This window comes from Hypanus sabinus, chromosome 22 (assembly GCF_030144855.1).
Source record: "Hypanus sabinus isolate sHypSab1 chromosome 22, sHypSab1.hap1, whole genome shotgun sequence".
NCBI classification, from domain to species: Eukaryota; Metazoa; Chordata; class Chondrichthyes; order Myliobatiformes; family Dasyatidae; genus Hypanus; species Hypanus sabinus.
The window spans coordinates 45,730,457-45,748,064 of record NC_082727.1 but is presented as its reverse complement, the minus strand read 5'-3'; the positions used below and the strand labels follow the sequence as shown (position 1 = coordinate 45,748,064).

The window sequence follows — 17,608 nt, the reverse complement described above, 5'->3', positions numbered from 1 at the left end:
ACACAGCGCTAAAATAACGACACGGAGTCGGTAAACTGCAGTCAAAGATAACTTTATTCGAACTAAACAGCCTTGCTTTTAAGCCTCCCTCAACCCTCCCCCCCCTCCCCCATGGGCGCGGATGCTCCAAAAGACACGTACTCACAAACCCCCGTAGGTTATCTCCCTTAGCCGGAACGCTGGCTCGCTGGCTAATTGTGAGCTGGTTCGGATGTGCCAGGAAATAGGTCGCCACAACGTTTTATTTAGATTGTACAAGATCACCATAATCTTCAAATTTAGAATTCAAAAACTAACAAACTAACATAAAATACATTTTAATTAAATACTCATCATTTATTTTCCAAAGCCACAGGGAGCCGCAGCACAGAGATGAAAGAGCCGCATGCGGCTCCGGAGCCAGGGGTTGCCGACTCCTGCCATAAAGGAATAACAATTTGCTGCCTTGATCTGATTTGTCCTTAGTAACTCCTTCAAAATGATTGAGCAAATTTTCCAGTTGTACCTCAAGCCTATCACACCATAACTGATCAATGTCTACGTCAGCTCTTCACCTGTGCCAGTTGTCCATAACTCTCAACTGTTCAATTTTTAAATTTTATCTCCTTAAATATATCTAATAATCTGTCCTCCACTACCCTCTGGTGCAGAGAAGTCCAGAGATGCACTGCCCTTTGAAACAAGTGGTTTCTTGGCACCCCAGATTTGTGTGAGTGGCCCTTGTTCATGACTCTAACTGTAGAAAACATCACACATCTACCTTATCAAGCTCTATTGGGATCTTGTATGGAATACAGGCAAACAACTTGATATTGATTAAGTCTCCAGATTTGAATATAGCAAACTTGGCAACCTCAGTCAACCTTGAAAAGTCCTCCTCACATACGCTTGGGCACTTGTGTCAAAATTTGGAGAATTGTCTCATAGGTTAGTTAACGACTGCCTGATAAAATAAAATGCATGGAATTATACATTAGTTATATCTAGCAATGTTCCAGATTTCTCCAACATTAACAGAACAGATTTGCCTGAAGTTATGATGTGGTGATATATCATCACAAGGGTGCAGCCTTAGTTCTCAATATTGACTGCAGGACACATGAATTCTGAAAGCATCAGGTCAAGCACTGATAAAGAAACATTCTGATTACTACCTCCTATCTTTCCTGAATCCAGTGTTCTTCCATGTAGAATAGCACTAAGGAGGAAGAGTAAGAAAGACACAGAATACACTCTTGGCAAGTCGTTAGCTGTTAGGAAGACTGAATTGGTAGCACTGAGATAGCTGACAATAGGTGCAGGAGTAGGCCACTCGGCCCTTCGACGCAGCACTGCCAGTCACAGTGATCATGGCTGCCCTCTCCCCATATCCCTCGACTCCGCTATCTTTAAGAGCTTTATCTAACCCTTTATTGAAAGTATCCAGAGAATTGGCCTCCACTGCCTTTTGAGGCAGAGCATTCCACAGATCTTGAGTTCATAAGGATGTGGCATCCAAGCTGCTTGTGAGCGTCACAGAAAATTATTTTTCCCAAATACAACAATAAAGCTGAGTAATTGGCTGTTAAGAGTTCTTCTGTCATTTTCAATAAATTCTAAAACCAGAGTTTTCACATTGGTTACAAAAATGTGATTTTTGTTTTCTTCCTTTAGTAAGCCTATTTTCAGCAGAATTAATAAAACACGCTCATTTTTCTCCGAGAAGAAAGGGATATGACTTTTTAATGTTGACATTTATGTGAAAGATTCTATGATTAAGTTTATGCAAGGAAGTTTAGCCAAAAGTAAACTATATTGTTATGGCCTAATCTCTGCCAGATTTACAGAATGTATTCATAATTGGGCCACAGGGAAAACTAAAAAAACTACATGTTCTATATTAATGGTCTTTAGCTAACATATCTTCTACCTCCTCAACATGTGTTCTGGTAGTGGCTGGTAAATCTCACTTCTATTTTTAAATAGTTGAATATAATTGTGATGTAAGAGAAAGCTATCAGAAATGATAATTTATCATTTCAGATCAGAGGAGAGCATGTTTACTTAGTTCAAAGGGAGCTAGAATTGTGTAACTTGACCTTGAATTAAAGTCAGATACATTGCGTTAATCACAATTCCGTCTATCCAATGAACACATTAGGTATTCTGAAGAGGAACAAATCTGACATCATACTTTGTTTATACATGTATTAAAATTGACAGGGTATCAGCTGGCTGTTCAGCATTTGGGAGGTGTGCAGTAAATATTTACCAAACTGTTTCCCTTGTGACTGTCATGTGGGTTTGACCAGGGAACATACTGGGAAGCACAATGTGTTTGCAAAACAAGGGAGGGTGATGGAAGTTGTATTTCCATTAATTTGATTATGGGAATAACGAATCTTGTGCATGAATTATAAAATAGCAGGAATCCCAAGCTGAATTTGGTTTTGTGTAGTAGTTTTGATATTGGTGTTATTAATTTTAAACATTCAGCTGATTAGTGGAAAGGTAGAGCATCCGGGAAAACTGGTCTGGTTTATAAACTTACAACCTGCCGGTCTGGATGCATTTACTGTACTAACGTAGAAAACCGAGGCATGCAGTATATTTGCTATGCCTTTTGTACTCTGCTAACTCATTAGAATTTCATTGGGGTTTCCTGTTTTAGCAACTGCAGCAATGGGATTTCACCCAGTGAAATAGACTTGGCATATAGAGAACTGAAAGTGTCAAAATGACTCCACATGCTGGTAATGTTATTTGCTAGATCTCCTTTAATGTTTTACTAGTGATATGGGGATGATGATGGACGTTTCCCCAGCAAAAGCTGAAAAATGTAAATAAGGCTAATAAAATATGGTTAGTGGTGTTTGAGGAAGTCAATAGATGGAGAATAGAACCATGCTTCTAGATTTAATACACAAGTATAATTTAGTGATTGAAGCAGATACAGTAAGCATGGATGAATTTATCGAGATAACGCAGTGCTGGAATTGGAAGGTTCTGTCTAAGAATGCTTGGTGAATTGTTACAGTTCATCCAATGAATGGTACAAACTGCTGCCACAGTGAGTCAGTGGTGAAGTGAGCAGATAGGTTGCCTCTGAAGTGGCTCTCTATGTCTGTATGATTTCAAGCTTCTTAAACATTGCTGAACTTTCCTCATCCTGGAAATGAAGATTTCCATCACATTAAAGTTATGCCCTTTATTTTTAGACTCCATTGCCCTGGAACTAAGACTTTTTTTTATATCCCATATAACATTATAAAGCTGTACCAGTTTAATGTCTGCAAAAGTCTTTAAAATTATGAGAGGAATAGATGGTGCAGACAATGATAGTTGTTTTGCTGGTGTGGAAATGTCAAATACAAAAGAGCATGGATTCAAGGTGGAGAAAGATTTAAAGTGCAGGCAAGTTTCTTACATAGAGAGTGGCTGGTGTCTAGAGCATGCCGATGCTGAAAAACGGAATTTAATGCAGACAGATGCGAGGTGTTGCACTCGGGTTGGACCGACCAGAGTAGGTCTAATTCAGGGGTCGGCAACCCGCGGCTCCGGAGCCGCTAGCGGCTCTTTCATCTCTGTGCTACGGCTCCGTGGCTTTGGAAAATAAATGAGTATTTAATTAAAATGTATTTTATGTTAGTTTGTTAGTTTTTGAAATGTAATTCTATATTTGAAGATTATGGTGGTCTTGTACAATCTAAATAAAACGTGTTTTTTGTCGCTATTAATATACGTCACCACTGCCAATGCCTGACACCCGCCAGTGCGAGATTTCTTTAATTTTTCGATCCAAGGTAGGCTAACTATGGAGAATTCTAAAAAAAGAAAAGTGACTGAAGAAAACAGAACGTTTAATGATACGTGGGCCGATTCATTTGCTTTCACTGCTGATGAGACTGGTTTACCGGTATGCTTAATATGCAATGAGAAACTAGCAAACAACAAAAAGTTAAATGTCGCAAGACATTTCCAGAATAAACATGCAGCCTTTGCTCAAAAATATCAGGTTGGACATGAGAGAAAAAAAGCCGTTTCGGAACTGATGCGGAAGGTTGATCTGAGCAAAAATCATTTCAAGAAGTGGATGACGTCTGATAAATCAACTAAGTATGCTAGTTTTGTTGCCGCTCAGGAAATAGACAGGCACGGGAAGCAGTTTACAGATGGTGAATATATAAAAGAATCTTACATTAAGATTACAGAACATCTATTCACAGACTTTAAAAACAAGAGTGAAATTGTACAGAAAATTAGGGATATGCTGCTCTCTGCAAAGACTGTCAAAGACAGAACCATAAAAATGGCAGAAGACATCACAAGACAGCAAATTAAAGACATCAATTCAGCTGTGGCCTACTCGATTGCCTGTGACGAGTCTGAAGACGAAGGTGATATTGAACAAATAGCGCTGTTCTGCTGGTATGTAAACTCTGCCGGGCCACAGGAAGAAATGATTGAGTTGATACTTCTAAAAGGCCAAACACAGGGGGAGTACATCTGTGAAGCTGTCTTGAATTGTTTGAGCCAAAGGAATAAAGACCACCCACCTGGTGTCAGTAGCTATTGATGGGGCACCAAGTATGGCACAAGCGATTTGTGGCTTTACTGCAGAAGTCGCTAGACAGAAAGCTGCTGACTTTTCACTGCATCTTGCACCAAGAGGCACTGTGCGCTCAAACATTTCCTCCGGAATGCACAGAAGTAATGGATGTTGTCATTCAGATTGGCAATAAAATAATGGCAAAAAGTTTAAATCACCATCAATTCCGTTTCTTACTGGACGAGCTGAAAAGCGCATATTCTGATTTCCTGCTGCACAGCAAAGTCCGGTGGCTGTCCAGAGGGGAGGTGCTGAAACGCTTTGTCGCGTGTCTGGAAGAAGTGAAAACTTTCCTGGGCAGCAAAGGGCTCACCTTTCCTGAGCTGGAACAGCCAGAGTGGCTGGAAAAGCTACACTTCATGGTAGACATGACAGCGCACCTGAACACGCTGAACACAGCTCAGGGGAATGGACACGCAGCCATTAACAAAGTATGATAAATATTTTAATTGCCTATTATTTTACGTATATTCATATTTTTTTCATTGTTCAGTGAAATAGTCCTTTTATTTTTCAGGTTGACAGCTGGCTGAAGTTATTTTTGGTTTGCTGCTGGCGGACAATTTATGTTCAGCGTTTTTCATAAATACAAGAAGGACTCAAATAGACATTGAGTATTTTACTTAAAAGTAACCTTCAACCCAACGTCTTTTTTTCGGAGTTCAACAGGTTTTTGTTGCATGCAGAAATGTAATTTCGTTTTCTCTGCAGGAGTTCACCGATTTCATAAATGAAACACATTATAGTTTGTTTATACATAGCATAAAGGCAAAAAAAACTTTGTATGCAGTGTTATTTCATTTTTCATTTTAAATGTCAAACAGGTTTTGTGGCTCCCAGTGTTTTCTTTTCTGTGGGAAACGGGTCCAAATGGCTCTTTCAGTGGTAAAGGTTGCCGACCCCTGGTCTAATCGGTGAATGTTTGGGCACTGAGGAATGCAGTAGAAAAAAGTGATCTGGGAATACAGGTTCATAATTCATTAAAGGGGTGTCACAGAAAACTTTAGACACATTGGCCTTCATAAATCAAAGTGCAGGAGATGGGATGTTATGTTGAAGTTGCATAAGACATTGATGAGCCCTAATTTGTAGTATTGTGTGCAGTTTTGGTGACTTACCAACAGGAAAGATTTAAATAAGGTTGAAAGAGTACAGAGAAAACTTCCAAGGATGATGCTGGGCCTGGAGGACCTGAGTTATAAGGAAAAATTGATTAAGGTAGAGCTTTAATTGCTTTATTTGTAGAAGATTGAGAAGAGATTTGATAGAGGTATTGTTGTGCCCCACAAACGACCAGGAGACACAGAAGATTCTTCAAGAAGAATTAAACTTTAATTTACAAATCAAAGCTGAGACAGTCATTGAGCAAGTCGCTGACTGCCCACCGATCCTTGTACATAGCATTTTTTATAGCAATCTCCTGGTTTAGTTGCATTAGCATATCCAATCAGTCAACAGTTGCTTATCACAAGTATATCAACCACTATTGTTTCTACCCATTGACTTAATCATGTTCTAATCTACATCTCTTAGCTACCTCTCATTAACACACCATTATCTTCTACATTCTTAAGATTTCATTCTCCTACTAAATTGGATACATGCATAGCAAATAGCAAACTCAAAGCTGACTACATAGTTTTGGTTACACAGCAAACAATGCAACTTATATAACTTATATATCCCCCCTTTGACACAGAGAAAGACTAAGAGTCCGCACACAAAAGCCCCAATAAACTAAAGCACTTATTCCCAAATCTCAGGTTAAACTATAATTTTCTGCGCCAAGACCTCAAAGTATTCTCTCCCTGTTACCCTGGGCCACTGAGCCAAAAACCTGTCCCTTTGTACCTGAGACAGGGAAAAAAACTCAGAAGCCCTTACAATCTACTCCCACGTTGTGGTTTTTATCTTGTTCATCCTGCAGGTATTATAATGATACATTTTCAGTGTTTCGTTCTCCACTAAGCTTGCTGAAATTCAGTAATTGCCACGAGCATCGGAAGTTGTTTGGCTGCAGCACGCACTGCAAGAGACTTGAGACAAGGAAGAAAACAGCACAGCACAAGCGCACAGCTCAACAATACAATACTAACAGTTATTGCCATTTTAGTCAGCCATGCTCCCCACCCTCCGAGTCTACTTCCTAACCAGTCAAATAACTGATGTCAAAACCCTGCATTGTGTGCATACGTCGCACTGTGACAAGACAAAGTCCACTGAAGCCTGTAAATAAGGTGACCAAAAACCATCCTTCTTTATCACTTCCCCCCTTGCACAATGGTCAATCCCATGCGTTTCTGAAATCAGAATCGTCAGTAGAGGGGTAGGTGCTACCAACAAACCGTCTTCCATGCTCCACAAGCCTTCCGGGTTCTGCTTGGCCCCCCTTCGTCTCCACATTGTCTGTTCTGCCAAAGTTGCCTTACCTTGCATTTCAATTAGGTCCTCTACCACAGGTTCTGGAGCTAGGCTTACCTGGGGGGCAATGACAGCTGATGTACATCCAGACGCTTTTCTGGCTGCCTAGTCCGCAGCTTGATTTCCCTTTGTTATTACATCATTTCCCTTTTTATGTGCCTGGCATTTTACTATAGCCAATGCTTTAGGTTTCATTCTGGCTTTTATTAAGTCTAGAATTTGCTGACAATGTTGCATGGGATCTCCACTGCTTTTTTAAAAACCTCTCTGTTTCCACACTGCCCCGACCAAATGGCATACCCCATGAGCATATGCCGAATCAGTATAGATATCTACTTTCTCCCCTTCCATCATTTCACACGCAGCTGTCAGGGCTTTGATTTCCGCTAGTTGGGTGGAACACGGTTGGGGACAGGACTCCATCCTAATAATCTTATAGCTCGACTGATCCTGCTGCACTACTGAGAACCCTGCATGATTTCCATCATAATCCCTATAACAAGAGCCATCTACGAACAGAACCTTTTTATCTGCATTCTCTAGTGGTTCTGACCGTAAATCTGCTGTCAGTTTGGCAAATGCTATCGTCTTCCCTACACAATCATGGAGTTCTCCTTCATAGCCCAAAGGGACAAAATTGGCTATATTACTGGTAGTGCATCTCTGTATAGCTATGTCTGGAAATGTCAATAGCATCTGATACGCTGCTATCCTGGCTGGCGTCAGCACAGATTTCCTTCTTTCCAGCAATTCTGCTACTTTGTGGTGTGTGTAGAGTCACGGGATAGCCCAGGGTTACAAATGATGCCTTTTCATATGCATAGTACAGCGCCACCAATCCCTGATAACAGGGTGGATACCCCTGAGCCACCTCATCTAGTCTCGTACTGTAGTATGCTATCGGCTGCTTTGCTTTTCCTGTGCCTGTCTCTTGTGTTAGAACCACTGTGACATAACCCTCCTGTCGGTTGGATACATACAAATGAAAAACCTTCTCGTAGTCAGGCAAAGCTAATGCTGGTGCTGACTGCAATTCCTGCTTAATAGTATTGAAAGCCATCTCCGCCTCTTCATTCCACTGTAAGCCGTTCTTCAAATTTGTATGTCCTGCTTCTTTCATTATCTTTCTCAAAGGTGCCACAATCTCAGCATATTCTCCTATCCAATCTGCGCTGTACCCTGCCATTCCCAAAAACGTCGTCATCTGCCCTACAGTCTGGGGTTTTGGGGCCTTAGTTATTGCCTCAATCTGATCTGGTGCTATCGCCACTCCCTTGGATATTACCCTGCCTAAGTATTCCACTTGCTGCATGCAAAATTGCAGTTTCTTTTTGGATACTTTATGTCCTCCGTGCGCCAGCTTCTCTGACAGAGTTATAGTGTCCTGCTCACACTGTTCCTTACTGTGGGAGCAAATCAGGTCATCCACATACTGTAACAATGTACTTTCCAATGGTATGCCCTCTAGGTCTGCCTTCAACACCTGATTAAAAACATGTGATGAATGTTTAAACCCTTGCGGCATTCTGGTATAGGTATACTGAGCACCTCTGTCAGTAAATGCAAACAGATACTGACACTGGTCGGCTAAGAGGAATGCTGAAGAAAGCCGAACACAAATCAATCACTGGAAAGTAACTTCCTTCTGGTGGAACATTAGTCAAAAGCATGTGTGGATTGGGGACTACTGCTGGCCAGTCCTCTACCACATCATTTACCGCTTGCAAATCATGCACCAATCTCCTCTTAGATTTATCTGCTTTTAAGACCAGCAGCAACAGGGTATTTGCATGGACTGTTTGTTCTTTTAAGCACTCCTATTTCAAGCAACCCCTGCACTGTCGATGCTATTCCCTCTTCTGCTTCTGGTCTTAGAGGGTATTGTGGTCTCCTGGGTGGAATTGCTCCCCTTTTTAGCCTCATTTCCACCGGACTAGCTGTTTTATTTTCCCTATGTCCGTGTCATGCTGTGACCACAGAATAGATGGCAACTCATCAAACCCTCTATCTTTCTGCTGGCCTCTTTCCTTTCCCAGCAATGGCATGCGTGGTTGGGGAGTTATTTCGACCTCTCTCACTGTCCCTACCATATCTACACTTACCATTATTTTAATGCAATTGTTGTCTTCTGATATCCACACCTCTGGCGTGATTTTCCTCCACACTGTTACAGTTTCAGCACTCTTAACTAAGCTCCTAAGTCTTTAGACTGATATTCCTTGTTTACCAACAACGTTACGTGGGGTACAGCCTCCGGTATCCTGTACCATTTTTCTAAAAAGGTGTTCCACTTGTAAAGCTGCCCCTTGCTTTCCAATTATCACAGCCTCCCCTTCCAGGTGCTGTTGGGTACATGCCTCCAGGTGCCATCTCTCCTCTAACTCCCTGTTCTGAGTCTCGTCAAAGATCACTGTACACTGTAGCTCAGATTTGGGCATTACAGCCCTGAGTAATCTGGCCTGCACGCCCTTTTTCCATTTTTCCCAAGTTTCCTGAATCTGATCTGCGATGTCTCCTATCCAAAAGACACTAGCCTTCTTGTCTTCTCGCACTATCAATTGAGCCCCTGCTCTTTCCACACTCAGCCCATTTCTGGTGCATTCAAATTTAAATTCCAGTTTCAATAAGGCATCTCTACCTAACAAATTAATCGGAGTTCCTTTAAATATGAGCACCGGCAAAACAATTCCTTTATTTTCCATTCTCAACTGCACTGGAGCCGTGCACTGTGTTTTCCCTGAGAACCCTACAGTCTTAATAAACTTTCCTGACATGGGGAAGGTGAAGGGCATACTGTGTCTGTACACAAGTGTACGTGGCTCCAGTATCTATCGTGTCAGTTGCCCTTCTAACATAACCTGAACAATGGGTTCCTCGTCTGCCTCCCTTGTTATCATTGGGTAATGTCCCTTCCCACTCGAGTTCTTGGGGCACCCCTAATACCTCACATAGGGGTTCACAGGTCCGCTTGGGCCTGTGGGGGCTGGTCCTTGGCTAAACTTTAGTTCCCTTCTTATCGGTTCCTGCTGGAGTGTGACAGGCCATGGTGTAACCGGACAATCTCTTCTCATGTGACCTGGCTGATTACATCCCCAGCACAATCTCTCTACCTCTTTCCCCCCGTTTCCTCACTGGTCCCCTCTGCCCATAGCTCCTCTGTCCCCCTCCTTGGGACTTCCAGTCCTGTCTGGGCTGTTTGAATTTAGTCTGTTTCTGATAGGGCATTTGTGGGAATGCTCCTCCAAAGTCGTTGATTATTGGCAATGGGTTTTCCAGCCCTTGTCTTACAGTATGATCAGTTCCTCCATGTAGCGGTGCTTCATCCAGTTCGATGGCTGTACTCGGACCGGTGGTTGCTGGCAGCATCTTTTTGCTTTTCTCTTTTTCCTTCTTTTTGAGTTCTTCGAGCTGAATTTGTATTAATTTTCTTTGCACCTCTTCCTGCTGCTCAGCCAACCTTCGTTTGTCTTTCCGGTATTTCTCAACCGCATGGACTACATGGTCTCTAAATTCTTGAGGGGTCATTGGCGTCAGTCCAACCACTTCCTCCAGTTTGGATTTTACTTGCGGAGGCATTGCATCCAAAATGCTATGTCGGAACAGTGTGGTGATAAATAAGCTATTTTCCACCTCTTGCTCAATCTCTAGTCTGCACCTTTTCAACTGGTTTTCTACGTAGGCTGCTGGGTTTTCAGAGTCTCCCAGTAGATCCCCCTTTAAGGCTTTGGGGTCCACTTTGGGTGGATAAAGCTTCCTGAGGGCCTGCCATACCCTCTGCCTCACTCTGTCAAACCCGTCTCCATCAGTTTTTGGGTTGTTCGAGTTTACTATGCCAGCCATTTCCATTAGTTCGTTAAATTTGGAGGTTCCCATCAACCTTATCAATAGTGCCTTCAAATCTCCCATAGCCAATAATTGTCCCGTCATTTCTTCTTCAAAGGCTCTAATCCATTTCCCTGCTCTTTTATGTAGATTGGGCAGTGTTATTCAGCCCTTCTAGGTCCTGGGATCCCCAAGGAATATACTGCACTTGTCCTGATCCTTTAACTAACAACGGCATCATTCTTCCTCCTTCTTCCCACCTGCCCTGGCTCTCCTCCTCGTCTGACTCCCCATCTGTCTCAGGTTATGTCTTTACCGCCTCCCACAAAAATTTCTCCAGGGTCCTCTTCTTCCTTCGGTCTCCCTGTGGAGTCCTTCCTTTCTGTCCTGATTCAATACTTGGTTTGCCCCTGGAGTATTTTTTGCATCTCCTCTGGCAATCCCCTCTCAGTAACTTATCTAGCTCTCTCTCTACTTCTGCAAGTCGCTTCCCTACCGCCTCCTTCTGCTCTTCTAGGCTTCTGCCTCCTACCTCCCTTCCCCACAAATTCTCACATCCTCTCTCTCTCTCCACTTAACTCTTGCTCCTCCAATGAGTCACCTTCTCTTTCTTCCTGTCCGTGTCTGTACACCTGTGGCAGGGACTCCTCATGATCCTTATTCGTGCTTGATTCCCTTCTCTCTTGTGTTTCTCCAAGACTCTCATCTCCTATCTTTTTTCCACTTCTTCTTGAATGCCTCATCTTTTCCTGCCCTGATGAGCCACTTCCTTTTCTAGTCTGTTTATTTCTATGGTATAACCGATACTCCTCATACTCCTTTTCCTCTCTCAAGTATTTCATCCGTTCAATCTCTTCTTTCATTTCTCTCTTTGCCTGTTCCACCTTTATCCTTTCTGCCTGTATCTCCTTCCATATCGCCGCTTTTTCCTTCTTGTATTGTCTTTTTTCCTCCTCATTATCCTAAACTTGTACTTCTCCCTGCATGTTTACTGTTCCCATCAGCAGGGGGCACTGTTTAGGGGTTCCTTCCTCATTATAGGGAGGGGGCTTTACTGTTTCTTTCACATCCGGGTACGGAGCTGAAGCCAGCTTCTCACTGTACCTTCCTCTCTCTCTCTCTCTAACAGGCTGTTTCTCCAGCACCTTAGTGTCTTCCTCACTTGTATTCAATATTCTACCTGTCCTCAGCCTTTCTCCCTCCGTTCTGATGAGCTTTAGCACTTCCATTTCTCGTTCTCTTTTTTGCCCTCTTTTCTTAGATTTATCTTTTGGTTTGTAATTTTTAATTAGTGCCTCCATTTCTTCGCACAAGCTTACATCAAATGTTCCTTCTCTTAGTCATTTTGTGACCAGGTTTTTGGTTTTTTCCCCCATTTTTCTGAAGTTTTTGTGATCTCATATTTATTTACCAGGATTTTTTGCTCAGAATCTCTACTGCCATTCCTTTACCTGTCACTTTGTTCACTCTTTTTAAGGTATTTTAGAGATTCACAGTTCGTTTACTCAAAAATATTACTTACTCTAATGCTATGCCAGTCTATCGTCTATCTACCAGCGCTTTAAACTATATATTGGACTGTCCTTGTTTTCTATTCTGTTCTGCCCGTACAGACCTCTATTCAGAGCGGCATCCACAGAACTTTCTCTTTGCACCTCGTCTATTCAGACCCTTAACTCTTAAGGCGGTATCCACGAGGATTTTCTCTATTTTCCTTTCTCTGCCTGTACAGACCTTCGTTTCATACGAAGCTGTATCCACAGGGATTTACCTACACCGCATGGGATTTTTCTTCACTTAACTTCCTATTAGCTTATTTGTACTCACCCTCACTGCAGTGTTCTTGATCAATCCTCTGAGCCTCCTGTTAATCCCCAATTCTGCCAGATTCTTTGGACCAGCAAGACCCTTCGGCAGTGGTTCCACAAAACCAACAGAATTCTTAGTCCAAATTATCACAAAAAGCGCTTACCTTTTGTTTGGGTGCACCCTTAATTCTGTTAGCCTTGTGGGGGTCCCTAGAGGACTGGGAAGCGTCTCCAATCTGCCATTTCCTTTCTGCGGGTCTCTTTCCGGTCCTGCCGCGGTCGCCAATTTTGTCGTGGTTTCTCGTGCCGCACAAACGACCAGGAGACGCAGAAGATTCTTCAAGAAGGGTTAAACTTTAATTTGCAAATCAAAGCTGAGACAGTCATTGAGCTAGTCGCTGATTGCCCACCGATCCTTGTACATAGTGTTTTTTATAGCAATCTCCTGGTTTAGTTGCAATAGCATATCCAATCCGTCTACGGTCTATCACCATCCACCACTATTGTTTCTACCCATTCACTTAATCATGTTCTAATCCACATCTCTTAGCTACCTCTCATTAACACACCATTATCTTCTACATTCTTAAGATTTCATTCTCCTACTAAATTGGATACATGCATAGCAAATAGCAAGCTCAAAGCTGACTACATAGTTTTGGTTACACAGCAAACAATGCAACTTTTATATTTCAATACAATTCACTAAAGAGTGAGGGGTGAGGGGAACTGTCATTCCCTCTATTGGATTGTGTGATTTGGGGGGGAAAAAAAATCACTGCTCAGCTACTTAGTTTGCTTTCATTGTGCCAACAGGCCTTAAGCACTTGTGCATAAACCTCTCTCAAAATAGCCACATTTGCACAATGTGCGTGGATGTAGGTTTCCGACCACATTCCAGTATTTGGTTAACTGCCAAAAAAAAAGGACATTGTACAGCCTCATCCAACCCATATAAATCTAGATTTGTATTTTCCCCATGACCCAAGGTAAACTTTACTTAATGAAGATCAGCACTTCAAATTCAAATAGTCTATTTTAATGCACTAGCCAGAGTTTATAGCAGAGTCAACTATCACAGTCCAGCAACTTATTTGGAATAAAATCTCCCATGTGAACACACACCAATAGAATTACTCTAAAATATAAAAAGGTAGTCCCAGCAAAAGAAGTTATAATGTATTTTCATTTGAACAACAAAACTTTAGACATCTGTTCCTTCCTAGACCTTTTAATAATGCTTCACAAATACAGCTTAATCATTAACTTAATGCACACAAACCTAAGATGTAAAATAAAACAGCTGTCATTTAATGCTTTCCCTAACTGCACTTCTTCCAAGTAGCCCATCATATCTGCTCCAGAGTAAAGATTGAATTCTTTCCATCAAATGTGACCAGACATGTTGATATGGGGTGTTCAACAGGTTATCCACTCTAATCCATATTCCAGTCCTCTGAATACACCCAGAATCAGGATTAATATTACCAGCATATGAAGTTAAATTTGTTAATTTAGCAGCAATACAATACAATACTTCACAAATACAGAAAAAAAACTACAAATAGCAGTATAGCATATGTATACTAAATAGTTAAATAAGTAGTGCCAAAACAGAAATTTAAAAAAGTAGTGAGGTAGTGTTCACAGTTTCAAAGTCTATTTAGAAATCAGATGGCAGAAGGGAAGAAGCTGTTTCTGAATCACTAAGTGTGTTGCCTCCAGGCTTCTGTACTTGCATCCTGATAAAAAAGGCATGGGCTTCCTTAATGATGGGCACCACCTTTTTGAGCCACCACTCCTTGAAGATGGAGACTACTACTATGGAGGCTAGCACCCATGATGAACTGATGAATTTTTACAACTGAGAGTTTATATTAACACTCCAATATATAATTACTGAAAGGGCTAACTACATTCAATATGCAGACTTAGAGACTTCATTGAATATTCTGGTAATCATTTTCGTAGTTGCACGTTTCATTAAAAAATATAAAGATTCCCCTTAAAATTAAGCTGCTAGTGTCAATGGAATCAGGTGGCATAGTGGTTATGTTGCTGAAGAGTAACCTGAGGAGACAGACCAAGGCTCTGGGAAACACAAGGTTGAAAACAACAACAGCAGCAGAAAGTTTTAAATAATCTGGGATAAAAAGCTGGTTAAGTGGTAATGATGACAGCAGCACTACCAGGCAGTCATCACAAATCTGGTTCATTAGTGACCTTTCACAGAAATACATCTGGTCTGGTCTGGCCTGGCCTGGCCTGCTATAGCAATCATTCTGAATTGACCCAAGTCCATGGAACGTTTAGGGATGAAAAATAAATGCTGGCCTTGCCAGACATGACCACATACAATGAAAAATATCATTAAAATGTACAATGTTATAAACTAACTGCCAACTGGATAAATTAAAAAAAAGTTTCACCTCTATAAAGAAAATTGGCATTGATTCTCAAAGTCTCAAGGGAGAACATATTTGGAGCACACTCCCCTCAAGTATTTTGTCACAAAAATACAGACATTCTCTAAATGCTTTTCTTTTCCCCTGACAAAAATGCAGGGGAACTCTGACTCTACTCAATACCCTAACTTCCAAGCCAAAGTGACTTTTTCCATATTATAACCATCACTAGTATAAACTATGAAATACACAGAAGTTCTTATGCCAACAAATTTTTTATCCTAACACGAGGAGGGCAGGAGAGCTTCAATGTCTCTATCATTCTTTATGGGGTTCTTTTTTGGGGGTCTGTGATGACTAAGAATTGCAGGAGGTACTACTGTATACATCCTCTGATATTAAAATGATCTTTGAACTTCTTTCTCCAGTTAAGATTTTATGATGAAAGCAAATTACTGTGGATGCTGAATTATCCGGAATAAAAATCATAAAAATGACATGAACACTCAACAGGTTAGGTGGTACCTCTGAAGAAATAAACATTTAGCATTTTGGATCATTAATTGTCCATGAAGAAAAACATTAAATCCTGCTTTAACCTCAACAGATACTGCCTTAGATGGCAAGTACTCTGAACAAGTTGTTTCTATCTGTGATTATAAACATTAAGCCCAATGAGCTCAAAGTGCTAATAAAAGATCTGTTAACCAACTGCACTTGAAGTGACATCATTTGTTCCTCCCGTTGCAAACACTCCTCGTTTAACAGAACTGTTTAATTTCCAAGCAAGATATCAGAGCAAGAATTAAAATCAAACACCAAACTGGACACACGAGGTTTGAAAGTCTTGCTGCAATCAAATTCCAGATTTAATCGAGAAAGAGCATAAAGATATACTACTAGATTCCTATAAATGTCTTCATTTCAGCAATCAGAGAAGAACGTCTATCCAAGTTATAACCAATAATAATTATCAACTCTAAACTCTAGGATTGGATGTGTTGTATTTCCAACAAATGATTTTACTTAGGAGTCCTTTCAATTCCAGAATGCTAAAAATAAACAATTGGCACAAGTCTTCAATAAAGTACTGATTAAAATGTAATTATAAAAGGTAATTAACAAAACTGAGTTCTGGCAATCAGTATCACAAAACAGGATGGCATATCATCCGCTATCTACCTTACCATCTTAAGAAAGCATCAATTTTTACGCCTCTTGCCTCTGAGCACAAAGGCAATAGGTTCGCATCCTACCGATCTGTTAAAGTAAGCTATTTATTTCAGTCCATGTTCTCAGATTCATCTTCTCTCCCAGACAGATGCAAGAGATCCCATAAAAACATTTTAAAGTACCAGTGCTATTTTGCTGTACTATATTTACATCATACTTCAGTGAAAATAAATCATTATTTCATTATGTGGCCGCGTAATGTTTCATGTTTCCCGGATTACAGTGATTGCGCGCTAAAAGTACATTGACTGCAATTCACTTTCAAAGAATATGACAGGTAATACATTCATTAAAGACTTGCATTTTAATCTTCAAACCCACTGGTCAGAACATCCAGGACTCAAAATCGTCCACCGATTAAATGAGTTACAGAAGCCCATTCAAGGAGCTCGATAAACCCAGAGAAACACAGACTGGACGACACTGGGGCCTCAAGAGTCAATAATTAAAGTGCTGGGCCGTTTGTGAGTGCAGGGAGAGACCGCAGCGAGATGCGCGGAGTTGATGCGACACCTTCACCTTCCCACGATCTACACCCTCTCCCAGGCTCACTCCTCATCTCATCGACCCCTGTCACCTGCCAGATCTCAGATCAACCTCCACCGACAGCCCCGGGCCGAGTCCGGTTGCGGTTGCACCTACCCTGCAGGCCCTCATCTTGGTTGCTCTGCCGATCGCTCATAATGAGTGTCGCTGCTGCAGGAAAGCTCGACCCTCCCGGCCACCACCTTGGCTGCGGTTCCGCTGCTCGGACTCCGAACTCCGGCCTCGTCCCGACCCTGAGCTGGGCCCGACTTCTGCCCCGCGGCACCAGCACTCACATTCGACCGACCTCCGCTCCGACGCTCCCCGTCTTATCAACGAATCGGGGGCGGGGCTAATGCAGGGCGACGGGCCCAGGAGGCGGGGCCACTGACCACCATCGGGGGCGGGGCCGCAGAGCGGGGCGGGGGCGGGGCTAATGCAGGGCGACGGGCCCAGGAGGCGGGGCCACTGACCACCATCGGGGGCGGGGCCGCTGACAGAGCGGGGGCGGGGCTAATGCAGGGCGACGGGCCCAGGAGGCGGGGCCACTGACCACCATCGGGGGCGGGGCCGCTGACAGAGCGGGGGCGGGGCTAATGCAGGGCGACGGGCCCAGGAGGCGGGGCCACTGACCACCATCGGGGGCGGGGCCGCTGACAGAGCGGGGGCGGGGCTAATGCAGGGCGACGGGCCCAGGAGGCGGGGCCACTGACCACCATCGGGGGCGGGGCCGCAGAGCGGGGCGGGGGCGGGGCTAATGCAGGGCGACGGGCCCAGGAGGCGGGGCCACTGACCACCATCGGGGG

At 42.6% G+C, this 17,608-nt stretch overlaps 1 protein-coding gene across 1 annotated transcript in view; it reads right to left on the bottom strand.

Annotated features, from left to right (window-relative positions):
• Window positions 1–17,156, bottom strand: part of bnip3 (BCL2 interacting protein 3) — a 54,757-nt gene extending 37,601 nt beyond the window's left edge. The window contains exon 1 of the mRNA XM_059947662.1: window positions 16,920–17,156. Coding sequence (XP_059803645.1) covers window positions 16,920–16,959 — 40 coding nt within the window. The 5' untranslated portion in view covers window positions 16,960–17,156. The remainder of the gene's footprint in view (window positions 1–16,919) is intronic.
• Window positions 17,157–17,608: the final 452 nt, after the last annotated feature.